General features: G+C 33.9%; 1 protein-coding gene across 1 annotated transcript in view; it reads left to right on the forward strand.

The window, feature by feature from the left end:
• The window catches only part of LOC149425627 (uncharacterized), a 181,023-nt gene that overhangs the window by 45,639 nt on the left and 112,592 nt on the right, over positions 1 to 22,792 (forward strand). Inside the window, exons 3-6 of the mRNA XM_089645923.1 lie at positions 10,751 to 10,834; positions 10,923 to 11,207; positions 11,301 to 11,789; positions 11,886 to 13,574. Coding sequence (XP_089502049.1) covers positions 10,751 to 10,834; positions 10,923 to 11,207; positions 11,301 to 11,789; positions 11,886 to 13,574 — 2,547 coding nt within the window. The remainder of the gene's footprint in view (positions 1 to 10,750; positions 10,835 to 10,922; positions 11,208 to 11,300; positions 11,790 to 11,885; positions 13,575 to 22,792) is intronic.

Here is a 22,792-nt window from a genome sequence, read left to right on the forward strand (position 1 = left end):
CGCAACACGGCACAATAACCCAAAAATAAACACGATAATGATAACCAAAGCATTTGACACATAAACAAAATATTTGATTTAGAAGGCGGGTATGGATAACGCTGCCCCGGGAAACCTTTTATATGTTAACCAACACCTCTGCCATAGGCTACCCCAAGTGGTTACTTAGCAGGGGTGCTGGGTTCATGAGGTGAGGTTTATCCAGGGCTTGGCAGCGGATACGTCTGTCTACCAGCAGCGTGGCAAAAGACTGGTTAAGGGAGACCTTTTGACCTCTCTAAAAGGAAGCTATCGAAACATCGCCTTTCACCGCACTGGGAGGGATGGATTCATACGTCAGTCACTCTTAGACACACTGACCCCCAGACCCCCCACACAGCATTCCCAATGACGAGATAGGTCCTGAGGGGATTTAGGTTTAAATTCAGACATCAAAAATTGGCTGATATCCTATCTTTTCAATCGCTTACAAGCCGTGAGGCTTGAAAATAAAATGTCTAACTTCGCAACACTTTCTTCAGGGTTACCCCAGAGATCCGTTTTGGGTCCACTTCTCTTCATCCTTTTTACAAATGATGTCGCCAAAATAAGTGAGTCATTTGGTCTCTTGTCTCACTGCTACGCTGATGATAAGGCAGATTATTTTTACGAACGAAGTCAATAGTCTTAAGATCCGTATAACTGAATGTCGAGAAGCAATCACTCATTGGATGTCATCAAACAAGCTGAAGCTGAATCCATCTAAGACTGATCTTCTCTGGGCGGCCATAAATAAATGTCAACATTTCGTTGACGATTCACCTATTTCTATTTCCGGCAACGACATCATCCCAAAAACAACAGTCAAACATCTCGGTGTCAATTTATATTCGGACTTTTTACTTAAAAATCAAATAAATAGGACTGTAAGCACCGGTTTTTTTTACCTAAGACAACTCAAATCTGTCCGAAAAAACCTTCTTACAGAAGCAACAAAAAAACTTATCAATTCTTACGTAGTCTCACATCTCGATTACTGCAACGGCATTTACGACAGCCTTCCAAAATATCAAATAGACAAACTTCAATCAGTGTTTAATGCAGCAGCACGGCTCATAACTTGTTTCTAAATATTTGCACCTTTCAGTACACCTTTTTAAACTTTACTGGCTCAAGTACCTTGAAAGAATCCAGTAAAAATTGTGCTGGATGGTATTTAAATCCATCAATGTAATGGCCCCACCCTACGTCTCTGAACTATGCGTCTCGGAAAACACTGGTCTGAGGCAGTCAACTCTTAGATCAGCAACATCATCAGCTGTAGACAAACTGATGGAACCTAAGCGCAAGCCAAATACTAAGTTTAGCGATCACGTTTTTGGAGTATCTAAGTCGAAGGCTTGGAATAAACTTCTTCCGGAACTAAGATCCATAACAAGTCTAACAGAATTCAGTTCTAATCTAATGTCATACCCTTAAATTAAATATACCATTCCTGAAAAAAAGTCCAATTATATCCTATTTTCTAATTATGTTCTAAATCCTGTATCTAAATTTCGCTAATCAACAATTAGTTAATGTTAATTAAGTGTTAATCTTAAGTGACCTGCCAGTTAAGCATGGTACTATATCTCCAGATATAGTAAGTTTTTTTTATTTTATTTTTTTATTATTTTAATATAGATCATAGTTACATTAATACATACATATTTTGCAAAATATAATATGTAGGTACATAATTAGTCATGTATATACCTTATCAGAAAAGAGGAGCTCTTGTGCCTGATAAGGGAGCCACGATTCTTATTTAGATTCAATGTTATAATATTATGTTATGTGTAATATATAAATATAAATATAAGTTATAACATAAATCATTGTAGAAATGTATCATATATTTATACAGCGTCCTTGAGATTATTTTGCACAAAAACGGCGCTATACAAATCAACCAAAGGTTATTATTAGTATTATTATTAAGCACAAGATAATGTAACAGATTTTACCAGAGTCCTCCACACAAGAGTTTCCTGTTTTGAAGCCGCCTATTGGTTTTTTTTTTCAAAATATTATTATATATCGAGTACTTAACTAGTTTATTTTATACTTTGATATTCTAAAATACGTTGAAAGGGAAATACAATAGACCCAAAGTACTTTCATACGTTCAAAATTCAATCGCATTTTCAAAATACCTCGGAATGCCTAAAATACCTTGAAATATTTATGTTCAAAATAACGCCAAGGATTCGGGAAACTACATGCTTTCTGAGGATTATCGCTAGCCTGTGAAGCTCGGTCCACACTTTCGCGCCCAAACCGTCGATAGCGATGATTTAAGGTGACAGTTAGCGGTAGGCAACGCTTAAGCGTGGGTTCAGCTCAGTGCCAGCCGCTAAACCAGCCGCCAGCCACACCAGCTACACCAGCCGCACCGGCACAGATGATTGGGCTTTATTTTATATTTCAATGTAGGCAATTAAAATCAATTCTCAATTTTGGAGAATTTCCGAGAAGAATCTCATAATCAAAACTTTACTGAAACTGTGGACATTTAGTTAAAATTTTTGTATATTACATGTATAAAGTGTATATATGTAAACAGTTTGTAGTTGAGTTCTCCAATGATTTAATTTCAGTAATGTTTAGTTCTATATTATATTATATTTGTAATTTTAGTAACGATATATAACGAGTGTATATATATATAGTGCGATATCTTTGGAAGATTTCAATGTATCTTCGCCTGATTGTTCATACTGTTGGTAAGTTTGGTTCACGGATGTCTTCTTGGTTTATTTTGTTTGTTGTTAATATGTTTCTCTAACTAACTAACTAACTAACCATCACGCCGTTTCCCCGCAGGGGTAGGCAGAGAGGACGGACCGCCAAACAACTCGGTCTTGGCACACACTCCTTGCCTCATTCACATTCATACATCGTCTCATACATACTCTTCTATTATTCTGACTCTTGACATGGCCCGACTCGAGTATCTGATTCACTTGATCGTGCCATGTCTTCCTCGGGCGTCCCCGACTTCTGCTACCATTCACATTTGCATCATATATCCTCCTTACACTCCTATCTTCGCTCATTCGCTCTACATGCCCAAACCATCTAAGCGTCCCTTTCTTAATCTTACTCATTACGCTTACATCAGCCTTGCACTCTTTGCGGATCTCCACATTCCTCACACGATCAAACATGGTTTTACCACACATACGCCTCAGGGATCTCATTTCAACAGCATTTAATCTACTTTCATCCTTTCTTTGCCAGTTCCATGCCTCACTTGTCTCACATGCCTCAATATGTTTCTCTTTGCGTGTAAAGCAGGTGAAAGATTGTTTGTATTGTTTATTCATTTTCCGAAAGTTGCTATCGGTAATTTGACTACATTAAAAATGAAAAGTTCTGCTTGCACTTCTTACAAAATAGATTTTCGCTATAGAATATATCCGTGCCGCAGGAATTGCATTCCATTATTATTTTATTTTATAGCGAGAGTAGAGAATTATTTGAGCGAGAGTAAGTACTTGTGAATGACAAAATCTGTATTCGATAAGTTAATCAAAGTTCGTAGAATTATATGCTTGTCTCGTTATTAGTATGACTGCTCCAGTGTTTTGAGTAGGATTAAAAAAAACAAAAAAAAATTAAATCTTGTTTTTGTTTTTGTTTACGATATATTGTTCTTTAATATGTTTGTGATTACACAATTCGTTAAATGGCAATGGATTATGTTGTTTAATTAATTTTCACATCACAAAACTTAGTTTACGTTAGTTTCAGGAAAGATTTCGAACAAAACAATAATGAGTGTGACGTTTGACGTATGTATTTGTAATGACATGTATATGTTCAACGTAATACATATTATATATTATGTATATTATACACACGCCTTGGAGATGGATATAAGATGTATGAAGATTTAAATTTGTCTTCAGTAAATTTATCGCAATGAAAACAAAAAAGGGTTGATTTCAAATTATTACATTTATTTTAATAATTACTATTAAAATACGTTATATAGAATAATATTATTCATAGTTTTTCTCACCGGGGATTCTACAAAAATTGTAGTAAAATACTATCCGGCTACGTGCAAACAAATACCATAACATGGCTTAATCTCATAATAATAGATCACGATGCAATTACTCTGTGGTCTGATTTTATATTATTCAAGGACTTTATTTTTAACCATCAATTTATTTACCAACCGGTTTCGCTTAGTTCAAATTTCGTCAGGGTCCAATTTAAACTAACAAAAATACACGAAGTTGACAAATACATGTATATACGTATGCCACTTTATGTTTGTGTGTTTTGTTAATGATTATAAAAAATGTACTTAATTTTTCCGAAGAAAAGTTTCTCAGTGACAACAAAGAAAATATTGAAAGTATTCAAAAAAAATTTCTGCGATGCCTCAGTTACAGAATGAGCGCACCCAAACGCGGGTACATAAATATGCTCTCGAGTTATAACGTCTCCACTCTATCTAACCGGCGAACATATCTTGATCTTGTGACTCTGTATAAAATCTGTAACAACATTATTGACTGTCCCGACTTACTGAAATTAATACACTTCAAAGTACCACCCAGAGTAACAAGACTTAACGACTTATTCCACATTAGCAGGACGCGTACAAATGCTGGTGTCAGGGATCCAATCAGAAGAATGTGCGAATCACGTAATCAGAATCAAAACCTCAAGGACTCTGACTTATTTTTTGATACACGCACTACTTTTAGTAGAAAAAATGAAGACTGTTTTCCTACAAAGTTCAAAGTAAACAATTTAGACATACTTCAGGTAAGTTTTTAGATTTTCACGGCCAAAAGCATTTTTGTTGTTTGTTTTTGGGGTGTTATGCCGTGTTGCGCTAACTCCTTCTTTAGCCGACGTTTCGGACATCGTTGCAGTGTCCATCATCAGGGCAGATCATGGACACTGCAACGATGTCCGAAACGTCGGCTAAAGAAGGAGTTAGCGCAACACGGCATAACATCCCAAAAACAAACAACAAAAATAGACATACTTCGTTTAAATATATATATATTTTATTTTTTTTAAATTTCTGTTTAACATTGTTTATCTATTTATATATACACGGTGTCCGGAAACTCGTAGTACAAGCGGGAAACTGGAGAATCTACACCACATGGGGAACCCAAAAAAACATAAAGTTTTTTAATTTGAGGATTTTCAAAAAAAAAAAAAAACCAAAAAAAAATATTTTTCGGCTATTTTAGGGTTAAAGTTTTTTCTGGTGTTTAGGGTTGAATAACAGATGTTTTAACCCTGCAGAGCAGAAATATTTTATGATTACACCGGGTTAAATGAAGGGTGATTTCAAAATAATGCTTCAAATCCGAGTTTCTTCATTTGTTTTACTTTCAAATAGTTTTAATTAGTTGGGTACTTTGATCTTCAGTAATAATTTATAAGAATTTGATTAAAAAAAAAAAAAAAAAAAAAAAAAAAAATCAACTTCAAACTCGATTTACTCGATAACGAAAGCTCAAATAAAAAAAAATATACTACAAAATCGACTCCAAATGTGATGTAGATTCACCAGTTTCCCGCTTGTACTACGAGTTTCCGGACACCCTGTATATTTTTTTTTGTTTTACCCTCTAAATTTTTTCAAAAATAATTTGTAAATTCTTAAGGATATTGCGCATTTCTTTCATATCTCTATTTGTAAAATAATATTCTTATGTATATATTTTTTCCTTATTTATAAGTCAAAATATTTGTAAATGTTTTTAACTGCTGTTTAAGTCAATTCGTGAGAAATAGTTTGGATGCAGGTGAATTCTCTAGTTGATGTTTTGTATATTCTTGTCAATTGATATCTGTATCTGTTTTTTCTCTTAAATAAAAAAAATAAAAAATCCTTTTTAAACATAATATTGAAAAATTGCGAGTAAAAAAGTCCAAATAAACACGAACATTTCTCAATTACATAACATGTTTTAACTGAACTATTAAAATGGCGAACATCTTAACCGGAAACGGTACGTACCTATTTTTTTACAGATGGACGAAATGCAAAACGGTCTAATTAAAACAGGACTCCGCTACGCTCAGTTAATGATTTGTAATCATTTCACTGTACCTACCTATTAAACTACTTTGTACTCGGTTCATCTTCGAGCGATTTTTTGCGAAAATTTTTGGTGTTCTTGGATGTTGGATTGTTTATTCCTTTATACCTCTCTAGTACAGAAATAGAAGGTAATAATTATTTTGGGACACAAGTATGAAAGTCATTTTTGATAAGATTAAGTATAGTCGTATAGTCAGCTTTAATTTACATTTTTGTATATTTTCGTTATAATGTATCAGGAAAATAATTTAAGTAGCACTGATTGACCTTGTGACAGTAAAAAACTTCGTTTTTCCAACACTAATTTTTCGAAAAGGGGCTAATATAATATTACTAGTACCTAAGTAATAATTGAGTCAGTTTTAGTTTAATGCGTTTTTGGTTTTGATCTTTTCAATTTCACATAGACAGAATAAAAGGAAATATAATCAGTTGACGAAAATCTTAGATGGGACCTTCATATCAAAATATCACTGAAAAACCTACAAAACTTTTATATTTCTTTAAAAATCTAATAAATATTGTGAATAAAAAGGACATGAAAAAAATCTATTACGCTTTATGTCATTCTCGTATTGAATATGGAAGTATAGGATGGGGATCTGCTGTATCTAAGTATATATATAACCTGAAAGCAATTCAAAAATGAATCATAAAGACCATTATGAAAGTATCCATAAGAACGCCTTCGATTGAAATTTTCAATAGTTTTGTTGTACCAAATGTACAACAAATACACTAAAAATAAACAATTGAAAATTTTCAAAAATACTGAATCCTCTACAATACCGTGTATTCATCAAACAAGGTCAAATCACAATGAAATAAAAATATTCCATAAAACCACATCCGGACAAAGAAATTATATTTATTTAAGAATAAAAATCTAGCTAAAAAAGCTCCGAAAAAAACATTAAAAACGACATAGAAAACTAATTAAACGGAAATTAATAACTTTAGTCCGCCTCAGCACAGGTCACTCTAGTGAAGACGACTTAGAAATACATCCTTATTCATCCTATACATATTTAATAATAATAATATTTGGCTAATTTATAAAGCGCCGTTTTCGTGAAAAATCACCTCAAGGGCGCTGTACAAATATATTTCTTTAATAGTTAATACTAGAACTACTGACTTATCTCTAAGACTTATATCTTGTGACTTACGACTAAGGCCTATAACTACTATCTTAACGACATATATGGGTACGAGTATTTACATATTTAGCAACTTACAACTAAAATTAATATTAACAATCTAATCTTACAAACGCCAGAAGCAGAAGGAAGTTCTATTATATCAGGGTGTTTTTATTGTTAGCTGGATAAACAATCGTTAATCTTAAACGTATCTAGATGATTCATATGCCAACAATTAAACCGATTGACTTGTTGTGTTCCCGCTGATATTGTCCATTGTCCATTGGTAGGCAAGTGAATAGCAATATGTCTACACATATTTAATTTCATATTTTGTGTGTACAATGTTTAAATAGTCGCTATAGTAAAAAATAAAAACTAAAATTGATGCCAATTATGAACAATATAGAAACAGAATATATCACTTATTTGCTGAGGCTGGCGTGCAATTTCTAGAAATAATTGTGTTTGTGCAATGAACCTGATTATACTAACAAAACGCTATACCTAAGTCAGGTCGTAATCTATTGCACGGATGTTCATGTTTTATTTTAAACAATCACCAATTATATAACCTTTGTGTTAAAATAATGGTTCCCGGTGGCCAAATTACTATTGTGAATAATAATATCATTCATTCCGGTCCGTAAATCGGCTAATTATCCCAATTGTGAGCCGCACACATTAAAAACAGTCAGAACGAGCCGTCCAGAATGCCGGGAGGTAGCTAATTAAAATTAATAATATAACAAATGGTCATTTTACGTTAATTTCAGCCAGCTATTTCGAAGAGCGGTTACGGAGAAGCAGGTCTACCTACTACCTACTACCCACCTTCACACTTAACACGTAGCTCACCTTGCTTCATAATATTATCCCTCCGATTCCGCATTTTTTAACACCTGATAACATTTTAATGTGTTCAGTTTTTCGCTCATGAAGGTAAGAGTAGCTTCAGCTTTATAAAAAGCTATGAATTAAAATAAACTAAATTTGCCGAATTACAAATTAAATATCAGCAAATAGCACAAGGATATTCAGAGTATAGACGTATTCGCATTTTATTCTGAGTAAATAGATTAAAGGTTTCATCACAGAGTTGCCCAAAAAAGAAAAAAAAACTATTTTTCTTCTCAGAATTAATATTACGGCGAATGTTTCAAGAATCTATTTTAAGCCTACAAAAATAAATAATTATGTCGAAATTCTTCGAGTTAAGCTTCCAAATGAAGCTTTTTTTTGCGGTATTGTTTCATTGCAGTCAGTTTCCCCTCTAAATTAACCTACTGCATGTTTAGGTACTCTATAGGATACCGTGCAAGAGTCCCAACTGCTCCCAACCGTCTAGAGCCAGTAAAAGTACCGCATCCTCAATTATTGGGGGTTTGTTGTTAGGTTGAAGGTAGTTGGGAAGAGAAAGAGATGTGGTATATGATGGTGAAGAAATTCCTGGCTATTCGATCAAGTCACCAAAAACTTCTAATGGCATTTCAAGCAACTTTCAAATTCTGTTCTCCCTATATGTTAAATGTACAATTCTATGCGATATTAGAAAATTCACAAAACTTTATTGATCTGCGATGACATAATCTTAAATTTATCAAAAACTGTTCTTTTACATGTTACTAGAACTTCTAACATAGAGCAATTCAAGTGAATTTTGTTATTATTATTTATAGTCGCTTATATTGGACCATTGTTCCTCCCTCGCTTTTGCAACTCTTGTTAGTGACTTCCGTTGAAAGAAATAAAGAGTAGCATAATTTCTTAGACGTGAAGCGCATGAAACTCCAAATCACACTCGCGTTTCGTTTTCTTGTTTCCACACTTATTTACTAAAAAAAAAAAAAAGATTTGTGTGTCCCGTGTTTGAAAAACATATGCAGCTTAAATACAACGTTTTTCCAAATTATTGTGATTTCTTAAAGTACCATTTGGGTGAAATACGATTTGTTATTCTTGAATAACGTAAAAACTGTACGATTTGAGATGTTTGTGAAATATCAGCAACATAAATAGAGAAAGTGTGGTAAGAACTTCCTTTTACTATCGTAAGATATCAGCAAACAATACATCCATCTTATAATAAACATAAAAGCATAAAAAATCAAAACATAAGCAACAAAGAGGATTTTTATGAAGAAGCTGTCAAGAAACTTTTTGACATTACTCTGTACAAATGCATGATTGTCGAACTGTCTAAATATTTAAAAATACCAATTACAAATCGAAATTTAAAAAAAGACCAAAGAGAAGTTTGGATACTGTTTATTGGAGCTGTGTGTATCCCAAAATAACCAAGTCTATATTTCTAAAGCAAATTCGGCGAAAACTCCACTTTTTTTTGCTTATGTTTCGATTATTTTAAGCTTCCATATTTACTATATTTCTTTATTATTTGATTATGGTGACAGGAATTTAAGTTTTTTTCACTTTCATTTTATTTTTGTAATAAAAAATCTTTTATCGTAATGGCAATTTTTGAAGTGAAACTTCTTTAGGCGCGTAATGGATTTTCGGGGACGGAGTAAAACCGAGTCAGGATCGACACGAAAATGCGGGTACCCCCACCACCGCTCACCGTTCACTGTCCCTCTCTCACCATATGCGCTTGTTGAGGTGGGGGAGCCGCTCACGAACGTTCTCTCTCTTCTCTTCTTTCCTCTCTCTCAGACACCAGCGAACTGCGCCACGCCAAGCATCAGCTGCTTGGTTAGTATACTGCGTCGTGAGTGTAATACGAGTGAAATACGTAATTGATTGTGGTTCATACGGTTTGGTACAGAATTTCAGTGTTAAAAATGAGTAGTGACGAGATAGAGGTGATGAACACATCAGTGGCACAAGAGGAAATATCCCCTGAGAATCACCAAAGAAGAGGAGAGTCTGATTCATACAGTGATGACATTAACATAAGGTAAATATAACCTATAAGAGTTGATAAATATTTCACAATATAGTAGTATTGTTGGAATAGGATTGTTTAATATATTGGCGAGATTATATTAACAGTGAAATATGATGTAGGAATGTCGTTACAATCAAAGCAATGGCCAACAGGCGGTACAGACAGCGGAAAAAAGAATTAAAGCCTCCCAAACCTCAAGCTAAAACGGCAGCAGAACGTTGTAAAGCATACAGAGACCGTCAAAAACTTCGGCAATCTGCGGTAGCTGAAGCTATAACACCTGCTCCAGTTCCATCAAAAAAACGGAAAATCGTTCCAAATTCTACGTGTACTGCGAATTTATTGAGTCCCAATGATGGTCCAGAATACGTCCTACATGCAGCACAAATACATAACCAACATTCCATGCCAAAACCCGACAATATTCACCAGAATTCAATAAGGCAGCAGCAAAATAAAAATTTGCAAAAAAAACTAATGCCTCCGAAATTGTAAGTTGATATGCCATGATTACATTGTTCGAATAAATTTATTTATTAATTAACATTGAATTAAATTTGGAAATTTACATTCAATATGTATTAATTTTTCCAGGATTTTGATGAGATACAAGAGGCTCCTGTCCAAGAAGCCATAACTACACAACCGAATGATGATGATGCGAATAATGCCAATATTGTACGTATCAATTTCTGAAAAATTGCATTATAGATGAAAAAATTGATTTCGAATGAGTTTTCCAGTAAATTATATTTTCTGTTAACAGAATGTACACGATGACCATGAACTCCCGAATAGAGAATCACTGAGTGATGTTGATTCCGACATGGATATTGGAGAGCATTTCGATGGGCCACCGATAGAATTTGATAATGACTTTGTGCCTCCCTATAGTGGCTATATGAATCACAAATTTGCACATAAACAATTTAAAAAAATGTTTGTGGAAAATCCTTTCGGCTATGCTTGTAGCGTTTGCGATCGGCTTTGGTTCGAAAAGGATTTAAAAAAGGCGACATCCGCTGATGAAACGATGCTTAAAAAAATAACGGTATGTTTAAAGCATAATGTGGATATTATCATAATTTTCTTAATGTCGTAACTCTTATCAATGTTTGAAATTAATGGTTAACATATTTTCCAGGCTCTTGCGAACATTGCTGATGCAAAACTATGTACTACATGCAAAAGGAGTATGCAGAATAAGAAAATTCCAACGCTAGCGACCTTCAATGGCTTCAAATATCCGGAAAGACCAGCCTATTTGCCTCAACTCAACCTCATTGCTGAAAGATTAATTTCGCCTAGACTACCATTCATGCAAATACGGCGAATAAGACACGTTAACGGTCAGTTCTGCATAAGTGGCCAGATCATCAATGTTCCTGTCTCGGTAGATAATATGGTGAGCGTTTTGCCAAGACATGTGGATGACGATTTTTGCATCAACGTACACATTAAAAAGAAATTAATCCATAAGTCGAGTTATTTGCAAGGGTTGGTGAAAAAAGGTGAAATTAAAGCTTGGTTACGGTATCTAGTTGATCAACCAATGTATAAATTTTATAAAATATCCATAAATAACTCTTTTCTCGGGAATATTGAGCAAGATATTCAAATAGACTACACGCCTGTACGAGAATCTAGCAATACAACGTTTAACAGTGATGAGAATGTCTCTCCTCAGATGTTTGATCATAGGAATGCTCCTCAAGTGGTTAACATTGAGGAATTGAGCGAACATATCCCAATCGAAGAAAGTCTTGTCGCGCAGCAGCATACTTTGCTCTGGAACGAAGACAAATTCTTACAAATCGCACCGGGTGAAAGAAACGTACCGAAAAGTTTGTTATTCGATAAACACGCAGAAGAACTTTCTTTCCCTTCGATCTACCTCGGACAATTTAGAGAGTTCAACCCAGAGATTAGTGTTACGCCTTTCATGATTGCCACGAGTGAATTACGGCGTTCTGACAGGAGAGGAGTTACGCCTAATAAACTTCTTTACGTTGCGGCAAAAATTATGCGTTTGAGGGTCAGCGAGTCTCTAAAGATTACTTTCAAACACATTGGGACAAATACAAATATAAGTAAAGAGACTATTATGTCTCCGGACTACATTAACAACTGCTTAGATAAGAACTTAGCTTTTTTAAAACCGATTCCAAATTCAGCTGCATATTGGTCTGAGCGCAAGCGGAATCTATTTGCAATGATGCGTCAGTTAGGGAGACCTACAATGTTTTTAACAATGAGTGCAAATGAAATCGGTTGGAAAAAATTGTTACAGACTTTGCATTTCTTGAAAGAACGTGTAAAATTGATAGAAGAGCAACTAGAAAATTTAAATTACTTTGATAAAACAACTTTGATTAATGAAGATGCAGTTAGTTGCGCACTCCATTTCGATAAATTAATTAACGTTATCTTTTCAATTTTACAATCGAAAAAATGTAGTCCATTTGGAAAATATAGAGTCATCAATTTCTTCAAGCGCATCGAATTTCAGCACCGAGGTAGTCCACATGTTCATTCAGTTATATGGTTAGACAATGCTCCGAACGATCCACTAGGCGCAGATTACGAGGCTACTGTATCCCTCATAGATACTCTAATGTCAGTCTCTCCAGCTGAAGCTTCAGAAAATATTAGACTTCAAACTCACAAACATACATTTACGTGCTACAAAAATAACCAACCGAATCACTCTCCCACTTGCCGCTTTGATGCACCTTTTATGCCCATGCGTAAAACTGTCATTCTCACACCATTGGAGATAGATCATCCACAAATTCGAGAGCTAAAGAATCGTTATAAATTAATCAGGAAAAATCTAGAAGACATCGATTATGACAGCATTAATCATTTTTATGACTGCAACTTAATTACTTCGGATGAAGAGTACATTAACATTATACGAGCCGGCATAATGAGACCACGAGTATTTGTTAAACGACTTCCTTCGGAAAAATGGTATAATTTCTTCAATCCTTTCTTGTTAAATGTATTAGGATCTAACATGGACTTTCAATATATTATTGAAGAGTATTCGTGCGCACAATACGTTGTAGAATATGTCAACAAAACTAATAGAGGCATCAGCAATTTGCAGCGACAAATTGTAGAGGTTATTGACGAAAATCCGGACTTTGATATCGTTGAGGCACTCAGAAAACTTAGTGTTAACGTGCTCAATAGTGTTGAAATGACAAGTCAAGAGGCCGCTTGGTTTTTATTGCGGTTGCCAATGTCTAAAACGTCAGTAGCAGTCGTTTACATACCAACACTCTGGCCACAAGAGCGTGAACGAATTAGGAAAACAAATAAAGAACTTGAAGAACTTGGTTACGATTGCACTGACATTTGGAAACAAAATTGGTTTGACAAATATGAGAAGAGGCCGGAAGAACTCGAAGACGTAACGTTAGCACAATTTGTTTCGAAATATAATGTAGGTCCCAAAGGAAAAATTTCTGAAAGGAGAATACCACGAATAATTAGGTATAGAAATTACGACATGGGAAAAGACTTGGCAGACTATAAGAGGGAGATGGTTACTTTACACCTCAAGTTTAGAGTTGAAGAAACAGATGTTTTAGCAGACATGCAATTTCTACAATTATTTGAACAGAATGAGGCATTAATAATGGAACGTAGAAAAGAATTCGAGTCAAATTTAGACATTGCTAAAACTATGGAAATATGCGCTCAGTTATGTCGTGAAGAACTTCTTTATGATGACGACCGAAATCAAGTGAATGTCCATCAAGAGCCTGATCCGTATGAACAACTCCTGAATGATCCCCATTCAATTGCCAATCTTGATTTGCGGCAAGCATCATTGAACAAACTTGGTGCAATTGCCAGGAAAAAAGATAACATTATGGAGAATGACAAGTTTAATGATTTAATGAGATTAACAAATGAGAAGCAATTCGAATTGTTACAACACTGTATACATTTAAATCAAACAGAAAACGCATTACCCTTACACTTATTCTTAACCGGGCCAGCAGGATGTGGAAAAACATTCACCATCAAATTATTAATGGAGATTTTCAACCGATTTTCTAATACTGATGGGTATTTAAACGCTTATATTGCTTGCGCATCAACAGGAAAGGCAGCAGTAGCTATTGGGGGCACAACAGTTCATACGGCTTTCAAAATATCACCGGCGAATCGAATTCCACTATCAAATGAACTGAAATTTTTATATCGAACACTTTTCAAGTACGTGAAAGTAATAGTTATCGATGAAGTGAGTATGATTGGTGCTGAGATGTTAGAACGAATAGATTTAAGACTGAGAGAGATAACAGGTCATTATGATTCCTTATTCGGTGGTATGAATATGATCTTTATCGGAGATTTGAGACAATTGCCACCAGTGAGAGCAACTCCTATTTATAAGCAAAAAATACAAAGAATAGGTGGTAATCAGTTATGGAGGAGTATTAAATTTTATGAACTGACAGAGGTTATGAGACAAGAAAATGAATGTTTCTCATCAGCCTTAACGAAAATTGGTAACGGGGAAATTTTGACCAGACAACAACTGGAACTCATTGAATCAAGGTTCGTTACGAATGAGGATGCCCATAATCTTTGTCCCAATGGAGTTAGATTATACTATGATAATTATTCTGCCGATACTTACAATCTTTCTGTATTGAACTCATGTGAGAATAAGAAAGATTCTATCGCTGACGACGAAATAATCGGTTGGGGTAATGATTTTCAAAAAGAACGAGATGCAAGACTCAAACTACATCAACTGTCATCAATTGATACTGGTGGCCTCCCGTACCAAATCGTTTTTGCTTTGAACAAACCATATTTAATCACAACGAATATCGATGTAACAGATGGATTAGCAAATGGAGCAGTCGGTAAATTGGTCTATGTTGAGTTAGATGATCAAAGCCACAAAATTATCAGAGTTTGGCTAATTTTTCCAAAAGGTGTAGGAAGACGGACACGTAGTAAAACAGCTCAATATGCTACTCGACTAGGAATAAGTAATGACGCAACTCCGATAAGTCGTAGGTCAGCGACTTTCCCATTATACAAAACTAAATCACACAGTAAAATCCAAGCAAAGAGAAACCATTTTCCACTTAAGCCAGCATGCGCAATGACTATTCACAAGTCGCAAGGAGGAACGTACGATAGTGTTGTGTATACGTATAGCAAGAAACATTCGCAATCCTTGGTTTATGTAGCTTTATCAAGAGTTACAAGTCCTCAAGGTCTCTATATTGTGCCTGCAGAAAATCAGGTTTTATTCCATCACGGACGACGCGAAGACACATCAGTAGCTCAATTGAGAAGAGAATTTGACAGACTTTCTACGGTTCGTTTAAAAACTCTCGATCTAGTACTGTTAGAAAATATTGAGAAAGGAGATATGACGATATTCTCATTCAATTGTCAAAGTATTAACAAACATGCAACAGATTTACGAGGTAATGTTCTAAAAAATTCGGACATATTGATGCTTTCCGAAACTTGGCTTGACGATGACAGGCATGTTAATGTTGAAAATTTTGATTGCATTGTACAATACAAGAGACCCAGTGTTAGAGCGGGTGGTGTCGGTATATATCAAAATGTAAATAGACTCCAACATGTTGTGGTAAAACATAATGACGTTCATGCCCGTAACCATGAATTCGTTTCTAGTCATACATCCTCCGTTGGAGATTTGTGTGCTGCAGAATGCTCTCTGGCTAATGGGGAAAAAATTATTATGGTGTCAATTTATATCTCACCAGGTAAATCGATTACTGATATCAAAGATTTTATCCACCATGTGCTTCTGCCATACACAGAGGGTGGTTCGAGGCTATTGAATAAGAATTATCACGAAATTCCTATGATCATTTCGGGAGATTTTAATGTTAATTTTGCGAGGGAAGAATCTGTAGAGTTATTGAACTTTTTCAAAAACACCCTCAATTTGGATATTGTTAATGATAGGAACACTAGCACGACTAGACACGGGACAACAATCGATGCAGTTTTTGCACGATTCATTAAGGATTTAAGTGCTCATGTATATATCTCGCACTTTAGTTACCATAACCCAATTATCACGACATTAGGAAATGATATTCATGAAATTGACAATGAAAATGGCACATGATTGGTAAATTGTCATTGTAATTTCTTTGTAATTTTTAATTGTAATATTGTTATTTATGTAATATTGTATACTTGTGAATAAATTGAAAATTTTTGGAACTATACATTAATCGAACGTCATTCATCTATAAGAAAATATTAGAAAAAGCAAATCCATGCTTCGTCGTTGAATTATTTAACCTCTAATTTTCAAACTAACCTAAGAGAGAAAATAGAGATGATGAAATGAAAATAGAGAGAGAGGAATACTAGAAGTTTCACTTCTGTCTTGCGTAGGCTTGACACACCCACTTTTTAGTAAATAAGTGTGGCATCAATAAAACGACGCGCGGGAGTGATTTTAAGTTTCACGCGCTTCGTGTCTAAGACAATTTTTGATTGTTTTTTTTTTATCGGAAGTCACAAAAAAGAGTTGCGAGAACGATGAATACGTGTGCCACTGTAAATAATAATTATTAAAGTTACTTAAATAGTGCTTTGTATGGATATCTAATAACATGTAATAAATTAGTTTTTTTAGAAAAATTAAGGTTAAGCGCGCCACCTAAAGATGTCATCGCAGATCAATCTACCAGATAAGAGTTGTAGCGAATTATTCTTTTAATTAAAATGTATGTAGATCTATTGAAATTTGAATCTATTTTTAGACACGAAATACGAACTTGGGAAAAACAAACAATACTACAATATCTAAAAAAATTACAAACCGCTATTGTGAAAAAAATGGTATAGAGACAAAGAAGCATTATACAACTATTGTTTTGTTCGGAGAGTCTACTTACAATTAAAGGACTTCTCTGATACCTTACTATTATAAGTAACTGGGGAGAAGATAGGTAAAAAAAAACCACTAGTGCACAACCACAGCAGAAGTTTTACGGAAATTCCACAAATATCTATTAAGTATGGTGGCCAAACGCTGGAATATAGTGAACCGGTGATTTTTATTTAACTAAAAAAACATAGCACTTCAGAAAAATGAGAAAACCAACACTAAAATCGTAAAAATTGCAAAGTGTACAATAAATTCATGTATCTTTTATATTATTTTTATAATTACACACAGCCATAAACATTAGTCTAAAACTTTAACTCCGCATACTATTGATTCTTGTGGTGTTGACACATTACAAATAATATTTTCCACTTTTCTATGAATTTTCTTTTCTTATAAAGGAATACCGTATGGAATTGTAATTATCAAGACCAAGAACGACTTAACAATGCTTTAACGGCAAGAAGTACAAAACTTGTGGAAGGAGCTGGAGGATCGAAAAAGCAAGGGAGAAAATAATTTAATTATTAAATTTATCAACAATAGACCTAAAATTATAACCAATATACCAAAAAACTTATAACCGCGCCACGTTACATCTTCTACCAGAACGTCAAGAGACTTCGGACTAAACTCAGTGACTTTAGAACTAATGCACCCACCATCACACAGGACATCACCATACTCTCTGAGACTGGCTGGAACCATCGATATACTCAGCGGAGAACGGTCTACTTAATCACAGTATCTACCGAGTTGACCGAAATCGGAACACTAACTCCGAATCAAGAGGAGGAGGCGTCCTGATAGCAGTAAATAAAAAAAAATTCATCGAAATTATTAAAAAACAAGAACAATGATGTTGAGCAATTTTTTGTAATGTTAAACGATAAATCCAAAAAAACTATCATTGGATGTGTAGGTATATATTCCACCAAATTCAAATATAATAATGTATAAAAATCACTGTGAAAATGTCGAGCTACCCAAGTCTAACCACCCTAATCACAATATTATAATTTGCGGTGATTATAAACTACCTAATTGTAAATTTAATGATTTGGATTTCTTACCATTAACGGAGTGCGAGAGAGAAATCTTAGACATGTCGAACTATTTAGGTCTATTTCAATGTAAAAATGTGCCGAATTGCAGTAATCGGATACTTGATTTAATTTTTTCTACTGATGAGGATATAAAAGTCTATGAGTCAGCCGAATCCTTTGACCCAATTGATAATCACCACCCTCCACTTACAATACTAGTACCTAATACAATAGAGTGTGACCCCCTAATTAAAAATTGTAGTCGTTATTTCATTAATGCTAATTACCAGGACATCAATCATGAGGTGATTTTTCACAAAAACGGCGCTCTACAAATTATCCAATTATTATTATTATGCACTTAACAAAGTAAATTGGTCTGTTCTCAAGGAAGGTGATCTCAACTATAGCGTAGAACTATTTTACTCTCAACTGAATAGTATCATTTCCGACGCAATTCCTCTAATTCATCATAAAGTACGAAAGTATCCGATATAGTTCAGCAAAGAATTAATTCTGTTAATTGTTATTAAAAAAAAAAACACATAAAAAATATACAAAACAATAAATATACAAAATACACAGAAAAATTCCTAACTATTTGGCATTCAACAATATTAGAAGAGATTGCAAAAAAATGACAAAAGGATGTTATAAAAATTACATTAATTCGGTTGAGAACACGATACTTCATGATGTAAAATACTTTTGGAAATACACAAAATCAATGAAAAACAATGTTGCTGGTATTTCTGGTAATATACGTTACAGACGAAACAGCTCCAGTAAAATTTATGAAATTTTTAACATGTTTAATGATTACTTTAAGGACGTGTATGAACCTGATATTCCAGATGATTTAATTCCGTACTTCGATTCGGATATAAATTTACACATATCGCAAATACGCAATGATATTGAAGACACTATAGTCTGTATTAAATCGCTTGAACCCCAAACAAGCACGGGACCTGATAAGATTCCTTCCATCTTACTTAAGAATTATGTCCAAAGCTTATCTGTTCCGCTTAATATACTGTTTAACAAGTCACTCTCCACAGGACACTTTCCACAAATATAGAAACTTAACTACCTACTCCTGTATTTAAAAGTGGTGATAAATTCTTTGTTGAAAATTATTGGCCCATCTGTATTCAATTGTCTATACCTAAACTTTTTGAGAAATTGATTCTTAAGAAAATCAGCTTCTTTGTAAACTCTTTTGTTTAAAACTTGTCAACACGGCTTTATTTCCGGCAGATCAACTTTGACTAACCTTACATTATATACAAATTTCATTTCTAATGCACTTGCCAACAAACAATTAACTCTATATATACCGACTTCAGTAAGGCGTTTGATAAGGTGTGTCATAAAATCCCCAATCCCACTTTTGAAACTCGGCATTAATGGAAACCTTTTATCTTGGTTTAAGAGTTACTTACATAGGCGTCAGTTAACTGTCTATATTAATGATCATTTATCCTACATGTTCGAAGCTACCAGTGGCATACCCCAGGGTTCGCATCTTGGTCCTTTACTTTTTAATTTATTCATTAACGACGTAACAATCATATTAACCCGTGTTCTCCTTCTAATGTTCGCTGATGATATGAAGATATATAGAATTATTGACAATATCAAGGACTTTCTAACACTTCAATCTAATATTAATAGCTTGTACGATTGGTATCTTAAAAAAAATTAACTCTTAGTGTAAAAAATGTCAACTTATGATATTCCACAGAAAAAAAACCATTGTTGTTCACCTACTTTCTCAATAATCACACCCTATTATCTGTTGATGAAATAAGAGACCTTGGTATAACCTTTGACACTAAATTAACATTCATTAAACATATTAATAATATAACCAGTAAATCAATACAAATGTTAGGATTTGTCTTACGGATTTCAAAGGATTTAAAAAGTTTAAAAACTGTCAAATTACTTTACACTTCTCTTGTTAGAAGCCAACTAGAATTTAACACAACCATTTGGAGTCCTTAATACAGTGTACATGAGAATTCCCTTGAGCGAGTCCAACATAAATTTTTACGTTATATTAATTTTAAATTGGGAATATTCATCGAAAACATTTATTACCCCTCTCAAATTACCCTATCATTGCAACAATACAGGATCCAATGCTGAACTCAATTCCATAATTAATCGCCTGCATGTACTTGGAAAAAAATATGTTTTGGATGAATCTATAAACATTGCTAGTTTAACCTCATACAAACACTACTTAATTAAAACTGTCTGTCAGCGCTTTGCAGATTAACTATAATCAAATACCGTTTTAAAGTATTAATTTCTTAACACTCATTACATAATATCCGGGAATTATAAAATGTTGTGTTGTATTTATAATAACCTACTAATTGTACTTTTATATGTTGTTACTACTATTTCTATTGTTCTCTTTTATGTATTTTATATTTTGTTTTATCTATGTATATTCTGTATTCATATGCAAAACAATTGTTATTCTTTTGTAAAAGCCGCTATAATCGGCTTTAGTAAATAAATAAATAATTAATTCTTCTCCTCAATCTTATTAATTAAGGTAGAGCTGGAAAATAAGCAGCCATGTAGTTGATTTGCTGTTCTGCCTTTTTTAAAAACAAAACACTGTATTATCAACCATGTATTATGTAATATTTAAAAAAAATTAAAAAAATCCTTTTTTTCTCATGTTAGTTATGATTATCATTGAGGAAGATTATAATCATAAATCTAAACGAAACATGAACCGAAGAAGAATACCGTTACCTTCTAATATTTATTTATTTTACATTGATGGGTTCAGCCTTCAAAATTAATTAAAATAGAAGCTATTCCAATAAAAATTGATCATTATTATGTCACCAAAATATTACGGTAAATGTTTAGTAAATTACTCGATTCATTAATATAGGCAAGCGGCCAGAGATGTTAATAATTCTTACGTCACAATAAAATGAAAATTTATTGATGATCGATACGTTTTTCGGCTTCAAATTGGAGTTTTTATGGGTTTCATAAATCTTGCCGTCGATTCGTATGAATCACGTAGGTAAGTTGGAGCGCATGGTGGGAAAAGTTCTTTGTTAAAAAGCCTTGAGCCGTTTCTGTATTCAACTATTGATCACCGCGTCAATCTACATCCAGTTAGACTGGAAACGGAGCTATCATGACTCGGCGCAATATCTGCTGATATTTTATTATTTTCCAAGGAACAAAGTGTTGTTCTGACAACGAATGAATGATTTGACATATTTATTTCAAAACAATGTCCCGTAAAAATGTCGTGGAGCTTTTATTTTTTCATAATATGTTCATCGTTCATGCTATCAAAACTATTAACTATTGAATTTATTTTAATTTCTATCATTAAATATTTGCTTACACGAAGATGGCATAACAATAAGGAATGCTAAATTTGTAGGGGAGGATGTATTCAATTGGTGGAAATGACCGAACAAGACTGCTTTAATTGATTTTCTCAGGATTTGTCACTAATAATAATTCACGTTAAGGCGATCCGTGTAATATTCGCAATCGAGCGATAACACGCACTCTTAACGTAAATAACGATGAGGTTGAAATTCCCGATGTTAGTATTGGCCGCCTGTTATAATTCACGTAAAGGCGATCCGTGTAATATTCGCAATCGAGCGATAACACGCACTCTTAACGTAAATAACGATGAGGTTGAAATTCCCGATGTTAGTATCGGCCGCCTGTTATAATTCACGTAAAGGCGATCCGTGTTATATTCGCAATCGAGCGATAACACGCACTCTTAACGTAAATAACGATGAGGTTGAAATTCCCGATGTTAGTATCGGCCGCCTGTTATAATTCACGTAAAAGCGATCCGTGTAATATTCGCAATCGAGCGATAACACGCACTCTTAACGTAAATAACGATGAGGTTGAAATTCCCGATGTTAGTATCGGCCGCCTGTTATAATTCACGTAAAGGCAATCCGTGTAATATTCGCAATCGAGCGATAACACGCACTCTTGACGTAAATAACGATGAAGTTGAAATTCCCGATGTTAGTATCGGCCGCCTGTTATGGATTTATGAAAAAAAACATCTTTCAATTTTTTATTTTGTGAACTTTAGACAGAAATATTAAAATGTTTTCCGATCGTAATCTAAGTAACTTTATTTGTCACATTATACAATACAACCATAATATATGCGCAAAGGAGTTTGAAATCAGATTTTTTACTTCGAAGCATTTATTTTGCATTTATTCGCATATCATCGCCTGTATGGCATTTATTCTGTACTACTATTATCTACTGAGAGGTTATTAATCCTTCATCACTATTAAGTAACAAATATAACGTACTTTGATACTTTGAAATCACCGAAGTTTAACTGAAAAATGTCTACCTCAGAGGAAGAGTGTTATCATTCTTCCCCAAGGCATAATAATAGATATTATTATTATTTTACATAAACCTATAACATACGATTAAGTGAAACTCCTCTGTACAACATCTCGTTAAATAATAAGAAAAGAAAAGATATGTAATAAAGACTATTTGCATTTATTTTAACGAAAATACCTAGTTTTTATCGAACAATTACAGCCTTATGAAATTACAATATAATAACATTCACAGTAGCTACAATGATCGGGTATCTTCCCAAATTAACTAACT

This window comes from Hesperophylax consimilis, chromosome 2, assembly GCF_061612785.1.
Source record: "Hesperophylax consimilis isolate HC1 chromosome 2, BYU_Hcon_1.0, whole genome shotgun sequence".
Classification (NCBI taxonomy): domain Eukaryota; kingdom Metazoa; phylum Arthropoda; class Insecta; order Trichoptera; family Limnephilidae; genus Hesperophylax; species Hesperophylax consimilis.